The 19,602-nt window shown below is 35.8% G+C and overlaps 1 protein-coding gene across 2 annotated transcripts in view; it reads right to left on the reverse strand.

Annotated features, from left to right (window-relative positions):
• Positions 1 to 19,602, reverse strand: part of CDK13 (cyclin dependent kinase 13) — a 111,697-nt gene that overhangs the window by 13,369 nt on the left and 78,726 nt on the right. For both annotated transcript variants that reach the window (XM_061198411.1, XM_061198412.1), the window contains exons 8-9: positions 14,851 to 14,952; positions 14,680 to 14,757 (exon numbers count right to left, since the gene is read on the reverse strand). In XM_061198411.1, coding sequence (XP_061054394.1) covers positions 14,680 to 14,757; positions 14,851 to 14,952 — 180 coding nt within the window. The remainder of the gene's footprint in view (positions 1 to 14,679; positions 14,758 to 14,850; positions 14,953 to 19,602) is intronic.

Raw genomic sequence — 19,602 nt, forward strand, 5'->3', positions numbered from 1 at the left:
AAAGTCACATTCCTGAAACATAGAAGTTCTTCAATTTCAGTAGTGCCTCTGATTTCAAGGTATTTAGAAATTTTAACTGCTTTACTCTCTATCTATATCTTGAAATCCCTCATTATTTTTATATTAATTAGTAAGTCCTTGTTACGGTAAACTGAAGAAATTCCATAACAAATAGATAGCTCTAGCTGGTAAACATTTAAAACTAATGTTTTGGTAATATGTAGATGAAAAATTGGTTAAATATGCTTAACTTGAATATACTGAATCTCAGGAATAAATGTACATTGTATATAAAATTATCAGCTAGTCTTCATATAGAAAAAGAAAAGGTCCATGCATCACTGACTAAAAGTAAAAATATTCCATATATACATAAATATAAATACATGCACCAATGTACATAAGCAAGTGACAACTAAAGTTGCCAGACATCCTTTAGTGGAGCTTAAGAACACTGTGTCAGAAACACATTTGCACAAGGCAACCTCTCATTTTTTAAGCTGTGTCACTGAAATTGTATTTTGTTTCAATACATTTTAGGATTTTTTTAAATCCAAGCTTTTTAAAAGGCTTTAAGATCTTACTCTTCGTACATGCCTGTCTCTTCTTCCTTACAATCTCATTCTCACAAGCTCCTGAAAAGAAGCGAAGAAGACCAAGCTCAGGAGCGTGGCTCTCTATGATCTGGTCCCAGATTGGCTTCCTAGTCTCATCTCCCAATTCATCTCTCTCCACAGACCAACCACTCCTCCACGTCTCTGCTCATGTTCCTTCTTCCTAGATGCTACCTAGCTCAATCCTTGTCATTCCTGAACATGCAGATCAAAAGTAATCTACTCAACAATGTTTTCTGTATCCTCACTGTCCACAATGGTCACTTTTTGCATGCTCCTTGTTTCTTTTGACACTATTTCATCCTGCTTTATATTTTAGTTGTTTACATGTCTTTCTCTTACTAAATTATAGTAAGAGAACCACTCTCTCACTTTTGTATACTACATAATATACCCAAGTAACTAGATGAATATAATCAATCCCTGGCAGATTGATGTGCACCATAACAGAAGTATAAAATATAATGGAATAAAGAAAACGAAGGATACTTGCAACTACAGAAATACAAGAAAACGTACTCAAGTTAGAGAAGAGGTGCAGAATTTTGCCTACAACTCAAAGGATAAGTAAACAATCGACAGGTGGGAAAGGGAATAAGAGACCTATGTTACCGGCAAAGATTAGTGCATAGGCAAAGTCATGGAAGTAGCAAAGTATAAACATTTGTGGGAGGAAGACTAAGGAAATCAGTATAGGTGGAATTTAGGGCTAAGGGAGGTTTAGTTGGAAGCATTAGACAGGGGCCATACAATATAGTTTCAAGAGGCAGTCTGCCTAACTATAATGAAGACAGACTTTGAAAACAAACTTTAGAACTGAATCCTGTCTGTGATACTGGTGAAATTGCATTGCTTAGAATCTGTTGCTCTTTTGTAAAATGGGGATTAATTTTACTTTGGACCTGTGAAATTAAATGAGCTAGCACCTGGCTCATTAATAGCCTTATAATAAAAATCAGTTTCATTACCTCTTAGCTAAAGAGTTTTAATTATTTTATGTGTTATGGAAAGACAGTTGAGTGGGAAAGTTATCTAATTGGTAGCAGCATACAGGATGAAATAGACATTCTAAGACAGGGAAAAGTTTTAGAAATTAGGGAAGCAGACGCGACAGCAATTGATAATTGCATATTGGCAAAATCAGTGCCTGATGGTCAATTAGCTATCCCCAAATCATTTACTGAAGACATTTTGAAATGCATCATATGCTAAATCCATAAATATCTGAGGTTTGTTTTGAGAATCTATTTTGATTTACTGATTTATCTACTCTGGTGTCAATATCATATGATACCTTTACATTTTTTATAAGACTTAACAGGACAAACCCCTCTATCTATTCATTCCGCTAATTATTCTTTTCAGTATTTCCTTACAGATGAATTGTAGAATCAATACTGTCACACTCCAAAAGTAAGAGAATCCTGTTGGGATTCCACTGCTGCTCTGAATTTATCAATTTAGAAAGGATTGCTATCCTTACAAAGCTTAATATTTCCATTTTTATACTTCCTTTGGTTTTATACAGGCATACCTCATTTTATCGTGCTTTGTAGATTTTTTTTTTTTTTTTTTTTTTTACAAACTTCAGGTTTGTGGTAACCATGCATCAGAAAGTCTATTGGTGCCATTTTTCCAACAGCATTTACTCACTTTGTGTCTCTGTGTCACATTCTGGTAATTCTCACAGTATTTCAAACCCTCCATCAGCCAAAAGACTATAACTTGCCAAAGGCTCAAATGATGGTTAGTATTTTTAGCAATACAGTATTTTAAAATTAGGGTATACACACATAATGCTATTGCACACTTAATAGACTACAGTATAGTGTAAACATAACTTTATATGCACTGGGATACCAAAAATTTGTGACTCACTTTATCTTGATATTCGCTTTATTGTGGTAGTCTACAACCAAACCTGCAATATCTCCAACGTATACTTATAAATTTCTTAAATTAGATCTTTTATATTTCCTTTTATGGGTTTTACTTTTTGCTTTTTGAATGTGTTCCTATTCCTATTACATTTCCTAAGCAATAACTAGAAGAGTTTTGTTATAGAAAATGGCTGAAATTTGACATAAAAAATTTAGATCGCCATCTGAGATCCTATGGTTCCTAACATAGTTTTCTTTTAACAGTTGTTTCTTTGAGGCTTTCCAGGTTTATTATCATCACCTATAATCACAATTCATCTATATTTTTTCAAACATGTATTCCTCTTTATCATCATGGTATGCTACATTATGTGGCAATTTCCAAACAATGTTAAAATGCTAATCATGCCACACAATATTAGGTAATTTTGTTTGGTTTCTTATTTTAATGGGAGTACTTTCATTGTTTACCACTGGGAAAGATGATAACTTTTAGTTTGAGAAACACAACACATAGTAAAGATATTCACAGACACATACAAATTCACATATACCTCCTGCTTAGAAAGCATTGATTTATTCCTTTTGACTATGGGTTTTATTTTTGTGGCTTTTAAATTTTAAAAGGATACTCCTTTAGTTCTATCAGTTTGATTTTTAGAAACTCTATTATAATCATCACCTGCATTTTCTTCCCTGAGTTACTAATGTCATGAATTATATTTATGACATTAGTAAGAAATTAAGAGATTTTCCAATTAAGAGATTTTCGAATATTCAGTCATCCATACGTTCAAAAGAGGAACACCACTTGGGCCTAATCAAAGTACTGTTATTTTAGTGTAATGCTGTATTCTACTTTTTAGTTGGTATACATCAGCAGTTTGCAAAAATGGGGTCCAAAGACCAGTCGGTGTCCCCTAGACCCTTCAGGGGTCTGGAAGGTCAAAGGTATTATTAAGACATTATTTATACTTTTCAATGTGTTGACTTTGCACTGATGGTATTAAGCCAGTAGTGGGTAAAACTACTGGCACCTTAGCATGACTTGAGGCAGTGGCACCAGACTATTAGCAGTAAATACTCTTCACTACCACATAATCTTGGTGGGGAGAGAGGGGGACAGTTTCACTTAAGAAGGTACTTGTTGAAGCAGTAAAAATTATATTAAACCCTTACACTTGAGTACATATCTTTTCAATATTCTTAGTAATGAAATAGAAAATACTCATAAAGCACTTCAGTTGCACAACAAAGTTATAGTTATCTTGAGAAGCACTTGTGCAATTATTTGAGTTGCAAGCTGAAGTAGCTGCTTTTTTCATGAACCACCATTTTTACCTGCAAAAACAACTAACAAACTATGGTCATTCATACTTGGGTATTTGCCAGACATTTTCTTAAACAGGAACAAAGTCAGCTTATTACTTCAAGGAAGACAATTGCAGCATTTACTGTCAATTATAAAATTCAAGCTTTCAGGAGAAAATCAGAATACTAGAAGACTTAAATCTACACCATGAACTTGACAGCTTCAAAATAAATACCTAAAGGCTTTTCTGATGAGATTAGTGGTCATAACAAATACTATATAATGAAATGTTACACTTTAGAAGATCTGCTCAATTCAGTGATCCAATATTATCAAATGACCAATACATAATGTTATAAAATCATCACAGGTAAAAGATCTATTCAGAGTGTAAGATGAACCAATGGATTTCAATATATTAGAGTACAAAATCTGTGGTTACAGACTGCACATTACGACTAACCTGTAAAAAAAACTGCCACTTACTGAAGTTTCAAGGAAGAATATGCACAATTATCTGAAAAGACTATTGAAAACAGCATATCACAGATGTTTATCCAGATGTTTAAGACAGACATTAAAAGATTTATAAAAATGTGAAACAATGCTATTCATTTCACCAACATTTATTTTAGTTTGGGAAATATAAACTTTTTACAATTAAAATGTTATGTTAATATATTGTTTTAAAGTGAATTAATAAATATTTTTACTTCTCAGTTTTAAATTTCAATACATACAATCAACATAAACGAGCTCCTGGGATCTTTCACAATGTTTAAGAGTATAAAGAAGAGACCAAAAAGATTAAGAAGTACAATTCTAAAGAAATTTTTATGCTATTGATTTATGAAGGTATACATGCTTCACTTTTTAAAATATGGGAACTTTCCTTTTTTCCTATATTCTGGAACAACCAAAGCCTATGCCTTTAAAGTTGTAAAAATTTTACCTGTGTGACCTGAGGCTTTGTGTATGTGTGCGGGGACTTCTTCTCATTCCAAATCTACTTTTAATTTCTTCCATGATTGTTTTTTATTCCATAAGCAATATACATTGTGTGATATAAAGGTTCTTTCACTGGCTGCCAGAACACTTAGAGTTAAAAGTGTTACTCTCATGTAAAAACATTTTTGCTCTCATTCATCCCTTTTTTCGTCCCCACCTGTGTTTTTCTCTCTCTTTGCCATTACTTTTACTTCATGCTACTTCTTATCACAAAATTTTTGTAATCTGCCTAAAGTATTTTCTGGAACCAGGTAAAGTACAAATAACTTGACCACTGTAGTGTAAAGCTCTTTAAGACAGATTCTCATTAGGATTACCATCCTTGATCCATTTATATGTATTTGTACAATGTAGACCCTAGAACTCATCATTCCTGAGGCTTTAGATTGGGGAAACATCCCAGCATTACCGCAAATAAGATGAGAGGAAGAAGTAAATATGTACTAGGAAACACGTTAATTTTTACAATCCTAAGCACGTTATTTGTCCTGTTTTACTTGTGAAGAAAGAAACTTAGAGCATTATGGAAACTACCCTAAGTCACAAGAGCAGGAAGTAGCTGAGCTGGCATTAGAACCCAGGCCTGTAAGATCCCAAAGCCTGCCCCTTTCAATATACTCTGCCACCTCCTTCAAATCAAGGAGACGTGTCTCTTTTACCAGAAACGTCCTTTTTTTCTTCATGTTTTAAAAATAATTAATGCTATAAAATCAAAATTGAAGCATCTTTTTTGTATTATTATAAATATTTGATATCTTACCAAAACCCAAAGACATTTTGAAACATATAAAGTAGAAAGTAAAACAGTCCCTTTCCAAACCCTCTCACAAATCCATGTTCAGATTAACAATTCCAGACTCTTTTGATGTGTTTGTCTCACCCACGTGGGATCAAACCAAACACAGCCTTCTGTAAAACTGCTCTTTTCACGTGACAGTGTTGCTTTTGCATATCAACATCTCCAGATCTACCATTTTCTTTTTAGTAACTGTACAGTATGCCACTAACTGGATGGCTTGAGCTTTCTGTTTGTTTCCCATACGGTTCCCTAACTGACTTAACATGTCCATAAAATCATCCAAACCCACTCATGCCTCAGGATCATGACTCTGCTGTTCACTCAGCTCTCTGCTCAGATGGTACCTATGGGAGAGATTTTCCCTGGCTCCATGCACAGTGCTGCCTCCTATCGTCTTCTATCCCCTGCACTCATCACCACCTGATGTATTTTATTAATTTGTTTGTTTTCTGTCTCCCCCAACAAGAAAGCAGAAAAAGTTGTGTGCCAGTTACTAGGCACTGGGGATACAATTCCCAACCTCCACTGTATCCTCAGTACTGGTAACTGGTACACAACCAGCAATCAATAAATACTATTCAATTAACTCCCTGATTTGAAATGTCTACTGTATTATATTCTGAGGTCCATATGAACTTTCTTTACTTCTGAATTTCCCATATAATTCCACTAATTCATCTGTGTATCTTGTGCCAGTACAAAATGGTTTTAGTTACTAAAATTTTGATTTAACATATGATATGCCAAATTGTCCTTCTTTTTTAAGAATTTTCCTAGCTATTTTCAGGTTCATGCCTCCAGATAAACATTAAAATCAACTGTCGTTTTAAAAAAGTCTTTTGAAATTCTCATTAGGACTATAATGACTAATATACGATGAACTGCCATCTTAAAAAAAAAAGGGGCGCAGGCAGAACCCAGGGCACGCAGATCCAATAGTGCCTGGTTCAGGTTCTTCTCCCTAAGAATGGTGGCTTCCACAGCGTCCTGGGTTTTACACCCCACTCATCTTGAGAAGGCTTCCATGCATCCTGGAGGCGGGCACGGCCACAGCACTGGTTTTGCATTTTCAAGAGTCGCTGGGCGCCCTCACACTTCTCCTTCGCCAACTGGCGAAAAAAGTGGCTCACACCATCCAGAGTCACATTGCTGCTGCCGAAATAGAAGCCCAGAGAGAGCCGTGCGGCTGACAGGGTCTCGGTGCTCCGGCTGGGTGTCAGGCCTGTGCCTCTGAGGTGGGAGAGCCGAGTTCAGGACACTGGTCCACCAGAGACCTCCCGGCTCCACATAATATCAAACGGCAAAAGCTCTCCCAGAGATCTCCATCTCAACGTTAAGACCCAGCTCCACTCAACGACCAGCAAGCTACAGTGCTGGACACCCTATGCCAAACAACTAGCAAGAATAGGAACACATCCCAACCCATTAGCAGAGAGGCTGCCTAAAATCATAATAAGGTCACAGACACCCCAAAACACACCACGGGACGTGGTCCTGCCCACGAGAAAGACAAGATCCAGCCTCATCCACCAGAACACAGGCACTAGTCCCCTCCACCAGGAAGCCTACACAACCCACTGAACCAACCTTAGCCACTGGGGGCAGACACCAAAAACAACGGACACTACGAACCTGCAGCCTGTGAAAAGGAGACCCCAAACACAGTAAGTTAAGCAAAATGAGAAGACAGAGAAACATACAGCAGATAAAGGAGCAAGGTAAAAACCCACCAGACCTAACAAATGAAGAGGAAATAGGCAGTCTACCTGAAAAAGAATTCAGAGTAATGATAGTAAAGATGATCCAAAATCTTGGAAATAGAACGGAGAAAATACAAGAAACGTTTAACAAGGACCTAGAATAACTAAAGAGCAAACAAGCAATGATGAACAACACAATAAATGAAATTAAAAATTCTCTAGAAGGCATCAGTAGCAGAATAACTGAGGCAGAAGAACGGATAAGTGACCTGGAAGATAAAATAGTGGCAATAACTACCGCAGAGCAGAATAAAGAAAAAAGAATGATAAGAATTGAGGACAGTCTCAGAGACCTCTGGGACAATGTTAAACGCACCAACATTCGAATTATAGGGGTCCCAGAAGAAGAAGAGAAAAAGAAAGGGACTGAGAAAATATTTAAAGAGATTATAGTTGAAAACTTCCCTAATATGGGAAAGGAAATAGTTAATCAAGTCCAGGAAGCACAGAGAGTCCCACACAGGATAAATCTAAGGAGAAACACACCAAGACACATATTAATCAAACTATCAAAAACTAAATACAAAGAAAAAATATTAAAAGCAGCAAGGGAAAAACAACAAATACCATACAAAGGAATCCCCAGAAGGTTAACAGCTGATCTTTCAACAGAAACTCTGCAAGCCACAGGGAGTGGCAGGACGTATTGAAAGTGATGAAGGAGAAAAACCTACAACCAAGATTACTCTACCCAGCAAGAATCTCATTCAGATTTGACGGAGAAATTAAAACCTTGACAGACAAGCAAAAGCTAAGAGAATTCAGCACCACCAAACCAGCTTTACAACAAATGCTGAAGCAACTTCTCTAGGGAGGAGACACAAGAGAAGGAAAAGACCTACAATAACAAACCCAAAACAATTTAAAAAATGGTAATAGAAAGATACATATCGATAATTACCTTAAATGTAAATGGATTAAATGCTCCCACCAAAAGACACAGACTGGCTGAATGGATGCAAGAAAAAAGACCCATATATATATACTGTCTACAAGAGATCCACTTCAGACCTAGGGACACATACAGACTGAAAGTGAGGGGATGGAAAAAGATATTGCATGCAAATGGAAGTCAAGAGAAAGCTGGAGTAGCAATTCTCATATCAGACAAAATAGACTTTAAAATAAAGACTATTACAAGAGACAAAGAAGGACACTACATAATGATCAAGGGATCAACCCAAGAAGAAGATATAACAATTGTAAATATTTATGCACCCAACACAGGAGCACCTCAATACATAAGGCAAATGCTAACAGCCATAAAAGGGGAAAGTGACAGTAACACAATCATAGTAGGGGACTTTATCACCCCACTTTCACCAATGGACAGATCATCCAAAATGAAAATAAATAAGGAAACACAAGCTTTAAATGATACATTAAACAAGATGGACTTCATTGATATTTATAGGACATTCCACCCAAAAACAACAGAATACACTTTCTTCTCAAATGCTCATTGAACATTCTCCAGGATAGATCATATCTTGGATCACAAATCAAGCCTTGGTAAATTTAAGAAAACTGAAATCGTATCAAGTATCTTTTCCAACCACAACGCTATGAGACTAGATATCAATTACAGGAAAAAATCTGTTAAAAAATACAAACACATGGAGGCTAAACAATACACTACTTAATAACCAAGAGGTCACTGAAGGGATCAAAGAGGAAATCAAAAAATAACCTAGAAACAAATGACAGTGAAAACGTGACGACCCAAAACCTATGGGATTCAGCAAAGCAGTTCTAAGAGGGAAGTTTATAGCAATACAATCCTACCTCAAGAAATAAGAAACATCTCAAATAAACAACCTAACCTTACACCTAAAGCAATTAGAGAAAGAAGAACAAAAAACCCCAAAGTTAGCAGAAGGAAAGATATCATAAAGATCAGATCAGAAATAAAGGAAAAAGAAATGAAGGAAACAATAGCAAAGATCAATAAAACTAAAAGCTGGTTCTTTGAGAACATAAACAAAATTGATAAACCATTAGCCAGACTCATCAAGAAAAAAAGGGAGAAGACTCAAATCAACAGAATTAGAAATGAAAAAGGAGAAGTAACCACTGACACTGCAGAAATACAAACGATCATGAGAGATTACTACAAGCAACTATATATGTCAATAAAATGGACAACCTGGAAGAAATGGATAAATTTTTGGAAAAGCACAACCTTCCGAGAATGAACCAGGAAGAAATAGAAAATATGAGCAGACCAATCACAAGCACTGAAATTGAAACTGTGATTTAAAATCTTCCAACAAACAAAAGCCCAGGACCAGATGGCTTCACAGGCGAATTCTATCAAACATTTAGAGAAGAGCTAACACCTATCCTTCTCAAACGCTTCCAAAATATAGCAGAGGGAGGAACACTCCCAAACTCATTCTACGAGGCCACCATCACCCTGATACCAAAACCAGACAAAGATGTCACAAAGAAAGAAAACTACAGGCCAATATCACTGATGAACATAGATGCAAAAATCCTCAACAAAATACTAGCAAACAGAATCCAACAGAACATTAAAAGGATCATACACCATGATCAAGTGGGGTTTATTCCAGGAATGCAAGGATTCTTCAATATATGCAAATCAATCAATGTAATACACCGTATTAACAAATTGAAGTTTTAAAAACCATATGATCATCTCAATAGATGCAGAAAAAGCTTTCGACAAAATTCAACACCCATTTATGATAAAAGCCCTCCAGAAAGTAGGCATAGAGGGAACTTTCCTCAACATAATAAAGGCCATATATGACAAACCCACAGCCAACATCGTTCTCAATGGTGAAAAACTGAAACCATTTCCACTAAGATCAGGAATAAGACAAGGTTGCCCACTCTCACCACTATTATTCAACATAGTTTTGGAAGTTTTAGCCACAGCAATCAGAGAAGAAAAAGAAATAAAAGGTATCCAAATTGGAAAAGAAGTAAAACTGTCCCTGTTTGGAGATGACATGATACTATACATAGAGAATCCTAAAGATGCTACCAGAGAACTACTAGAGCTAATCAATGAATTTGGTAAAGTTGCAGGATAGAAAATTAATGCACAGAAATCTCTTGCATTCCTATACACTGATGATGAAAAGTCTGAAAGAGAAATTAAGGAAACACTCCCATTTACCACTGCAACAAAAAGAATAAAATACCTAGGGATAAACCTACCTAAGGAGACAAAAGACCTGTATGCAGAAAACAATAAGACACTGATGAAAGAAATTAAAGATGATATAAACAGATGGAGAGATATACCATGTTCTTGGATTGGAAGAATCAACATTGTGAAAATGACTCTACTACCCAAAGTAATCTACAGATTCAACGCAATCCCTATCAAACTACCAATGGCATTTTTCACAGAACTAGAACAAAAAATTTCACAATTTGTATGGAAACACAAAAGACCCCAACTAGCCAAAGCAATCTTGAGAAAGAAAAACGGAGCTGGAGGAATCAGGTTCCCCGACTTCAGACTATACTACAAAGCTACAGTAATCAAGACAGTATGGTACTGGCACAAAAGCAGAAATATACATCCACAGAACAGGATAGAAAGCCCAGAGATAAACCCACGCACATAAGGTCACCTTATTTTTGATAAAGGAGGCAAGAATATACAATGGAGAAAAGACAGTCTCTTCAATAAGTGGTGCTGGGAAAACTGGACAGCTACATGTAAAAGAATGAAATTAGAACACTCCCTAACACCATACACAAAAATAAACTCAAAATGGATTAAAGACCTAAATGTAAGGCCAGACACTATCAAACTCTTAGAGGAAAACATAGGCAGAACACTCTATGACATACATCACAGCAAGATCCTTTTTGACCCACTTCCTAGAGAAAGGGAAATAAAAACAAAAATAAACAAACGGGACCTAATGAAACTTAAAAGCTTTTGCACAGCAACAGAAACCATAAACAAGACGAAAAGACAACCCTCAGAATGGGAGAAAATATTTGCAAATGAAGCAACTGACAAAGGACTAATCTCCAAAATTTACGAGCAGCTCATGCAGCTCAATATCAAAAAAACAAACAACCCAATCCAAAAATGGGCAGAAGACCTAAATAGACATTTCTCCAAAGAAGATATACAGATTGCCAACAAACACATGAAAGAATGCTCAACATCACTAATCATTAGAGAAATGCAACTCAAAACTACAATGAGGTATCACCTCACACCAGTCAGAATGGCCATCATCAAAAAATCTACAAACAATGAACGCTGGAGAGGGTGTGGAGAAAAGGGAACCCTCCTGCACTGTTGGTGGGAATGTAAATTGATACAGCCACTATGGAGAACAGTTCGGAGGTTCCTTAAAAAACTAAAAATAGAACTACCACATGACCCAGCAATCCCACTACTGGGCATATACCCTGAGAAAACCATAATTCAAAAAGAGTCATGTACCACAATGTTCATTGCAGCTCTATTTACAATAGCCAGGACATGGAAGCAACCTAAGTGTCCATCGACAGATGAATGGATAAAGATGTGGCACATATATACAATGGAATATTACTCAGCCATAAAAAGAAACGAAATTGAGTTATTTGTAGTGAGGTGGATGGACCTAGAGTCTGTCATACAGAGTGAAATAAGTCAGAAAGAGAAAAACAAACACCATATGATAACACATATATATGGAATCTAAAGAAAACAAACGGTTATGAAGAACCAAGGGTCAGGACAGGAACAAAGACGCAGATGTGGAGAATGGACTTGAGGGCACGGGGACGGGGAAGGGTATGCTGGGACGAAGTGAGAGAGTGGCATGGACTTATATATACTACCAAAATAGATAGCTAGTGGGAAGCAGCCGCATAGCACAGGGAGATCAGCTCGTGCTTTGTGACCACCTAGAGGGGTGGGATAGGGAGGGTGGGAGGGAGACGCAAGAGAGAGGAGATATGGGGATACATGTATATGCACAGCTGATTCACTTTGTTATAAAGCAGAAACTAACACACCATTGTAAAGCAATTATACTCCAATACAGATGTTTAAAAAAAAGGCTTCCTAGCCAAAAACGAGATATGCCTCTCCAACACTTAATCAAATCTTCTTTACAATTTTAGGTGAAACATTATAGTTTTCAATATTCCTGGAGTATATATGGTGGTGGTTTTGTTAAACATGCTCTCCACTCCCTATGTTTCTAACTGGTTATTATTGGTACATAGTCTTTAAAAGCTATTGCTTTAGAATATATGTATTAGTATAAAATATATATTAGTATGCTGTGTATATATACATACATACTCACACACACACACGTGTGTATATACACACACATTCTTAACACTTGCCATTTTACCAAATTTTTTATTCAAGGAATTTAAGGTGATTTCCTTGCACGCTGCATGTATGCAATGCTATCAGATACAAATTATGATAGTATACCTCTTATTGGGTTCACTTTTCTAACACTACTAGTTAACTAGTTAGTGCTTCTAAAACACTCTTAAAATAATGATACTGCTAGTCAATTTTTTCTCATTCTTGCCTTTATTTCTAGTATTTCACCACTAAATATTATTTAGTCCGTTTGTGATACATATTTTATCGTGTTAAAGAAATATGCCTCTACACTTAATTAGCAGTTTATAATTTCAGCAAATGCCTATTCAACACTATCAAGAGAGACATATTATTTTACGTCTATTAAAATGATGAATTATAATAATGGAATTCCTAAAACTAAAACATTCTTGTATTCTTAGGATGGCCCTACTTGACTCTGCAAGTTAATTTTTAATAAAACATTACATACTACTGGCTAATCACTCATTTTAGAATTTTTATATTAATATTCTGCAGAAATTTTTCATGCTGTCTTTGTTAATTCTTGGTGTTTGTGTCATACTAAAAGTTCCAGGAAGTTTTATTTCCTACATAGTATAGAGAATTGGTTATAAGTTTAGATAGTAAGTAAAACTATCTAGATTCAAATCTCAATTTTGCCACTTGCTAGTTGTATGACTCTGAACAAATTCTTCACCTCTCTAAGGTTGTTTTCTTAACTATAAAAACAAGACACAAGTTAACTGAAGTAATTCAGGTGGAATTCCTCGAACAATATTTGTATCATGTATAAACTAAATAAATACTAACATCATTAATAGAAACCCTAGTATCCAATACAATTAGGAACAATAGTTGGCTAACTGAAAAAATGGGTTAGAGAAAATCATTACCAAAAAAAAAAAAAGAAAAAGAAAGATACACAGATACATGATTTAAACATTTTATTTTTACTAAAAATGTATAAATGTGCATTTCCCAACTTTCTGACATAGGGCCATGGCCTTCTCTTTCATCAGAGGACTCACTGAATGGGATTCTACATTAGCCAACTCTGTTAAGTCTTTGCAAAGCACTGCATCTGTCTATAGTTAATTAAACAACATATGTACAATAATAAAATGTTTGTATACAAAACGGGCAACAACTACCTCTTGGTCGTCATACTCTTCAACTGGTGGAATAAATACGTAGTCTTACTATACAGTGGTAATCTACCAGCTGCAAATATTCAGCTTGCTATGTTATCAAGCTAGTATTATTTACAGATGGAATGTAGAGCATCAATTAGTCCAGTAAGTCTGCTGAAGGGAAGGTTCACAGTACATGGGTATGTGTGTGCCTTATACCAATATCTTCCCTAAAAATTCTCATCCATATTTTGAAACACTCATGCAAATCTTACAAGTTGCAAATTAATATTATTATATATGAAAACCAAAGCTCTTTTATAAAAAAGAAATTTATTTAAAATATTAAAGAGAAAGATGATTAACACGTAAGTCCTATGACCTAGGTCCTATAATAGGCTCCAAATAATGAAGACCTATGCTAGTGAGTATATGCATGTATTTTGGTGTGTCTGCATACACATATACATATAAACACATGTGCATATACATATGTAAAAGAGTATTTCTTTAAAATATCCCCAAACATTAATTCTTCCATACTGCCACACTCCGAAAAAAAACAGAATCTACCATTCATTCTCTCCCTCCTCATATTTACTCCTCCTTCCCAGTCTTATCTTTAGGGACTCAAACACATTAATCTAATCACAAAATATCTAGGGACTTTAAGATCCTTAATTTTACTAGAACAATTATCAGAGTGCCTGCATTCTAGTTTCTCCTCCATTCAGCAATCATCAGCCTTCAACAGAAACATGATGTTCTCCTAGAAACACAAGCGTGAAAAAATTTTAATTTCCTACAGATATTACAAATATTAAAATCACAAGCTTACCTTATTAATTCTAGTTGTGCAAGCTCCTGATTTGCTTGAAATATAGGTTTTTTAGTGAAGAGTTCACCAAGGATACATCTAATGGGAAAAATATCCACCATTACCAAATGGTATGATTTTACTTCACTACCAAGTTTCAAGTAAATTAACCAGTCAATAAGCCTATCTTACCCACAGCTCCATACATCAATAGCTGGTGTGTATCTTTCTTCTCCCAGCAGCAGTTCAGGTGGACGGTACCATAAAGTGATGACCTTGTTAGTATATGGACGACTAAAAAACACAGAAAGCACTCTTTAGAGTCAGTATGTGTTAGAAGAAGAGAAATTCTCTTAAGAAATATTATTTTGGCTAATCAAAGCAATCCTACAATCCTAACTAAAACTACTTTCATCTGTCTACAGACATGCTATGACATCTAATACAAGATCATAAAATACATCTGAAAGCAATGTGATTACCTGAAAAATTCCCTTAATATATAAAAATAAAAAGTTGGCTTGTTTTAAGTGTAATACGGTCAAAGAAAGATCTTTATATCAACTGTTGGCATTGATGATTTTGACCAAATCTGGCAAATCACTAATGTATGGCAAGATACAGTTCAAACTGTAACCACCTAACAAAAGTTTTCAACTGGGCATATCTTTCCTCAGCAATATTTCATTGATTTTAACGCACTTTGGTATGTGAATAGAAAGTACAGAAATGTAGACTGTAGCAGTTCGGGTCTACTCTGCCAGGAACCACTAGTGATAGGTAAGATACTTTATCAGATGATTCCTTTGTCACCTTCTAACAATGAGGACATATATATATATATACTACTACCATGTTGTCACAGAAGATATTATCTAGTAAGCTGTATAAGTGTTTTCACTCCTCCGAGAATGATCCTATTGTAGCTGATTCACATGAGTAAAGACGGTCTAAGAAGTTAGAGGTAGTTCTTCGACTGTTCTGTGTGATCACATATGTCTTTAGGTCAATTCTAAACTTCTCTTCCTTTCCAAGTATCCTCCAAATCACAAGGATGCAAAGGCTATATCACAGGAAATTTCCCAGAATGGCTGTATTCCAAGCCCAGTTACCTGAGGTTGGCTTGGACCCGGACCAGTTTGGGAAAGGAAAAAAAGGAGCATATAATTTATAAAGCAACTCCCTCTTGCCAACTGTAGGTCTGAAGTTCCAGGCAGCCTAAGACCTGAGTAGCCTGCTCCCACACTGCCAAATTTCTCCAAACAATTTAAACACTTAGACTGTAAGCCATCGAGGACACCACCGCATTACCACAGATAGGACTATAGTAATAGTGTGCCAAAGCCAGGAAAAAGGGATACTTTTTGACTTTGGTATAAATTGTGAAAAGAGAAGATAGTCTAAGAAGTATGTTTTCAATAGACAACTAGGATTAGATTTTTCTAACATTATTAAATTACTTTTCTTAGTGATTTTTGCTTGTTTTTACTAGCATCACTTATCTTCACATAACGAGGAAATCTTTTAAACTCTAGCTATGCTAATTAAGCTAGATTTAATCATTTAAAAATATGTTCACCTCTTTATGTCTTAACACCTTTTAAACTTGAAATTCCTTCCCATTTTTCTCATTCAAACCTATACCTCCTTTAAAACATGGTGAAAGACCCATCTCCATAAAGTCTAATCTTTTATTAACAACAGATTTACTTTTAAAGAAAGATTTGTTTTCATATTCTTAAATTTACACCATATTTACCACTGTAATGAACTATTTTGTTTTCTCTATGTTCCCAGAAAAATCAAAAGACCTCAGAGACCATTCTTTATTATGAAAAAAACAGTACCCACACACTAAGCCCAGAACAATGTTGGGCACAGGGCAGACCTTTTACTGTATATGGCCCTGCAACTTTAGGTGACATATATGAATTAGCTGGGTGGGAGAACAAAGTCTGAGAAAATTATGATAAGTAGTTTTCTAAAACATTTCAAAGGTCTATGAGCATGTGAAACGTATGGTCTTGCTACTAAGGTACAACTAGGTATCTACAGTCTCAAGAAAAATGTTTAAACTAACGTAAATCTGTCAGTAAACAGTTAATTTTTTATCTTTTTATGTTAAGAAATGTTTTTAAATATATTTTTAAAAAATAAAAGTCTGCTGTATTATGTGGAGAAATTACACAAATTAAGGTTAGTAAATTTTATATTTAAATAAAAGATTATTTTATATGTGTGTTAAAAAGAAACAACAGATCCAAAATAGAGTTACTTGTGTAACTCCCACACCAGCAAACCAAGACTTACTACCTAACCTAACTGCAGATTCAGCCCCTCCCAGGAAAGGCATCTTAACCAATCGGTCTGGAATTTCCTGGTCAGCACTAGTGAGGTCACCTGCCACACAGACCCCTCCCATCCCTTAAAGGAAAGTGACCTTGCCATGGCCAATCTGCTTTCTGCTAGTATAACTTTCTTGTCCCTGCCCCTTTCTGCCTTTAAAAACCTTCCATTTTGTATAGCTCCTCGGAGCTCCCTTCTACTTACTAGATGGGATGCGGCCTGAGTCAGGAAGTGTTTAATAAAACCAATTAGATCTTCGAATTTACTCAGCTGAATTTTGTTTTTTAACCGTATGATATATCAAGTTCTAGGCAACATTTAAACACAGTCATCTTTAGCAGTTAAGATTAGACCAGTTCACTTTTTCATTAACTCTCATCAAATTCAGAAGTGAAAATATTTAGTACATTTTCAAAAACGATTAAACACAGAGCTAGATGAACTATATACTTCTAGGTGTACAGCAAAAGTACTTAATGTATACCAATTAATAGCTTTTCCAAATATATCCAAATGCTCAGTTTCTGTCAGAAGAAAAATAAGAACTACGTAAAGACTGGAAACATTCAACAGTAAAATTTGACATAGAAAGCTCAATTTTAAAACACTAATATAATCTCTAAATTGTGGAAATTCTTTCATTTATGAAGTAAATAAATATTCACACTGATATATATTTTTTGTAAAACAAAGCACCATCCCAACATTTCTCTTTACAATCAATGAAATATCAACAGAATAGAGATCAAAGACAATCTGCTCAGTAATAGATTCCAACACTTTGCCCTTCAGGGGAGGTGTGACACAGTTATGGCCCTCCCGACCCTACTACGCACCACAAGCAGCGCTGTATTCCTAACAAGGCGAGCACTGCCCTAAGGGTACAGCCCCAGGCTGGCAGGCAGCTCAGCCTCCTGTCTGGTCTGAATAGGTAAAAGGCAAACAGATGATCAGAGCAAGATTTTAGGCCCCTGAAGTCTTTGGAGATTCTGGATAATCCAAATTAAAATTCACAAACCACAGCTGATAACTCTGTTAAAGACCCTTCTAAGAAATGAAAAAAAAAGCATATAATAGGAAATACCTAAATTAGCTTTAAAATGCTTCACTTTTCCAACAATACATAAAGTCTACACATTTCTTTTAGAGCATAACTTATATTTTTGAGAAAAACATGGAAAGAGTTCAGCTAGCTGAATTCATCGTATGCCCAAATGCCATGTCTCCTTCAGAATCCACTACGTAAACACCTACCAAAACTACAAAAGAAATTTGGGACCTATTTTTAACACCAACCCAACTTCTAAGGTCAAAAACCCAGAAGTCATCCTTGTTTCCTTTTTCCTTCAAATCTCACATCTAATCTATCAACAACTTCTGTCAACTCTACATCCAAATAGGTCCTAAATGCAACCATTTCCCACGATTTCAAGGAAATCTGAGCCACTACCAACTGTAAGTGGGAGCCACTATCATCTCTTTTCTGGTACTAGCGCAACAGTCTCTTCACTAGTTTCCTTGCCTCTATCTCTAGCTTTCGTCCCCCACTTTTAAGTCTTTTAAGCATAAAACCAAGTCATATCAGTTAGTTGCTTAAACCGTCCAGTGATCTCCCACTGCAACTAAATAAAATTTATACTTTACCTCAGGTGATAAGACTATACCCTGGAGTATCTCACTTCCTATTTTTACACTGGGCAACATCTTGGCCCCCTTAAACTTTCCAAGTCTGTTTCCAGGCCTTGCAGTTGCTGAGTTCCTTCTACTTGGAATGTTACCTGCCTAGGTCTTCATTAAGCTATCCTCTTCTCATCACTCAGGTCTTAGCTCAATTTTACTTCTCAAAGAATTCTATCCTAACTGCCTTAGCCAAAATTACCCAAGCAGCCACCCCCAAGCTCATAGTATCCCTACAGACACTATTTTATTTGCTTTGTAGCACTTGGTACTTTAAATTCTTTCCGCTATCCAACAGGTTCGTTGTCTACCTTCTTTCATGACTATGTAATGAGACCAGGGATTGATCTGTCTTTCATATCTCTACTACATAGCCAATAGGTATTACCTAGGTCAGTGTCTGGCATACAGTAAGTACTTATCAATATTTTTAATCAACTGATTTATGCCATAACTACATAACAATAAACACAGTCTTTTTCCTCATGCCATCTCCCCATTCCCTTCTAATTTTACCCTACGTTCCTCCTTTTGATTTTTTCTCAGAAAAATAACTTAAATTTCTGTATCATAACATTGCTACAGAAAAACATAAGTAATTTTTTTCCAATTGATGTTACCTTAGGATCACTTGTGCATTCTTATTACACATGCAAATTTAGAAGTCCTATAAGTACCTGTATCTTAACATATCCAAAAGGAAATTTATTATCTTCTGCCGTAAACCTGCTTCCCGTTTCCTGTCTCAGCAAAGAGCATCACAGTTTATGGCAGAGATTGCTAAGCTGTCTTCTAAAATCTGTTCTTCCTTTCTTCAATGGGAGCTGCCCACCTACACTACATTTCCCACCCTCACTGCAGTTAGGTGTGGCCACATGACCAAGTTCTCGCCAAAGGAACGTGAACACACGTGCCATTTCT

This window comes from Eubalaena glacialis, chromosome 8, assembly GCF_028564815.1.
Source record: "Eubalaena glacialis isolate mEubGla1 chromosome 8, mEubGla1.1.hap2.+ XY, whole genome shotgun sequence".
In the NCBI taxonomy this organism is placed as follows: domain Eukaryota; kingdom Metazoa; phylum Chordata; class Mammalia; order Artiodactyla; family Balaenidae; genus Eubalaena; species Eubalaena glacialis.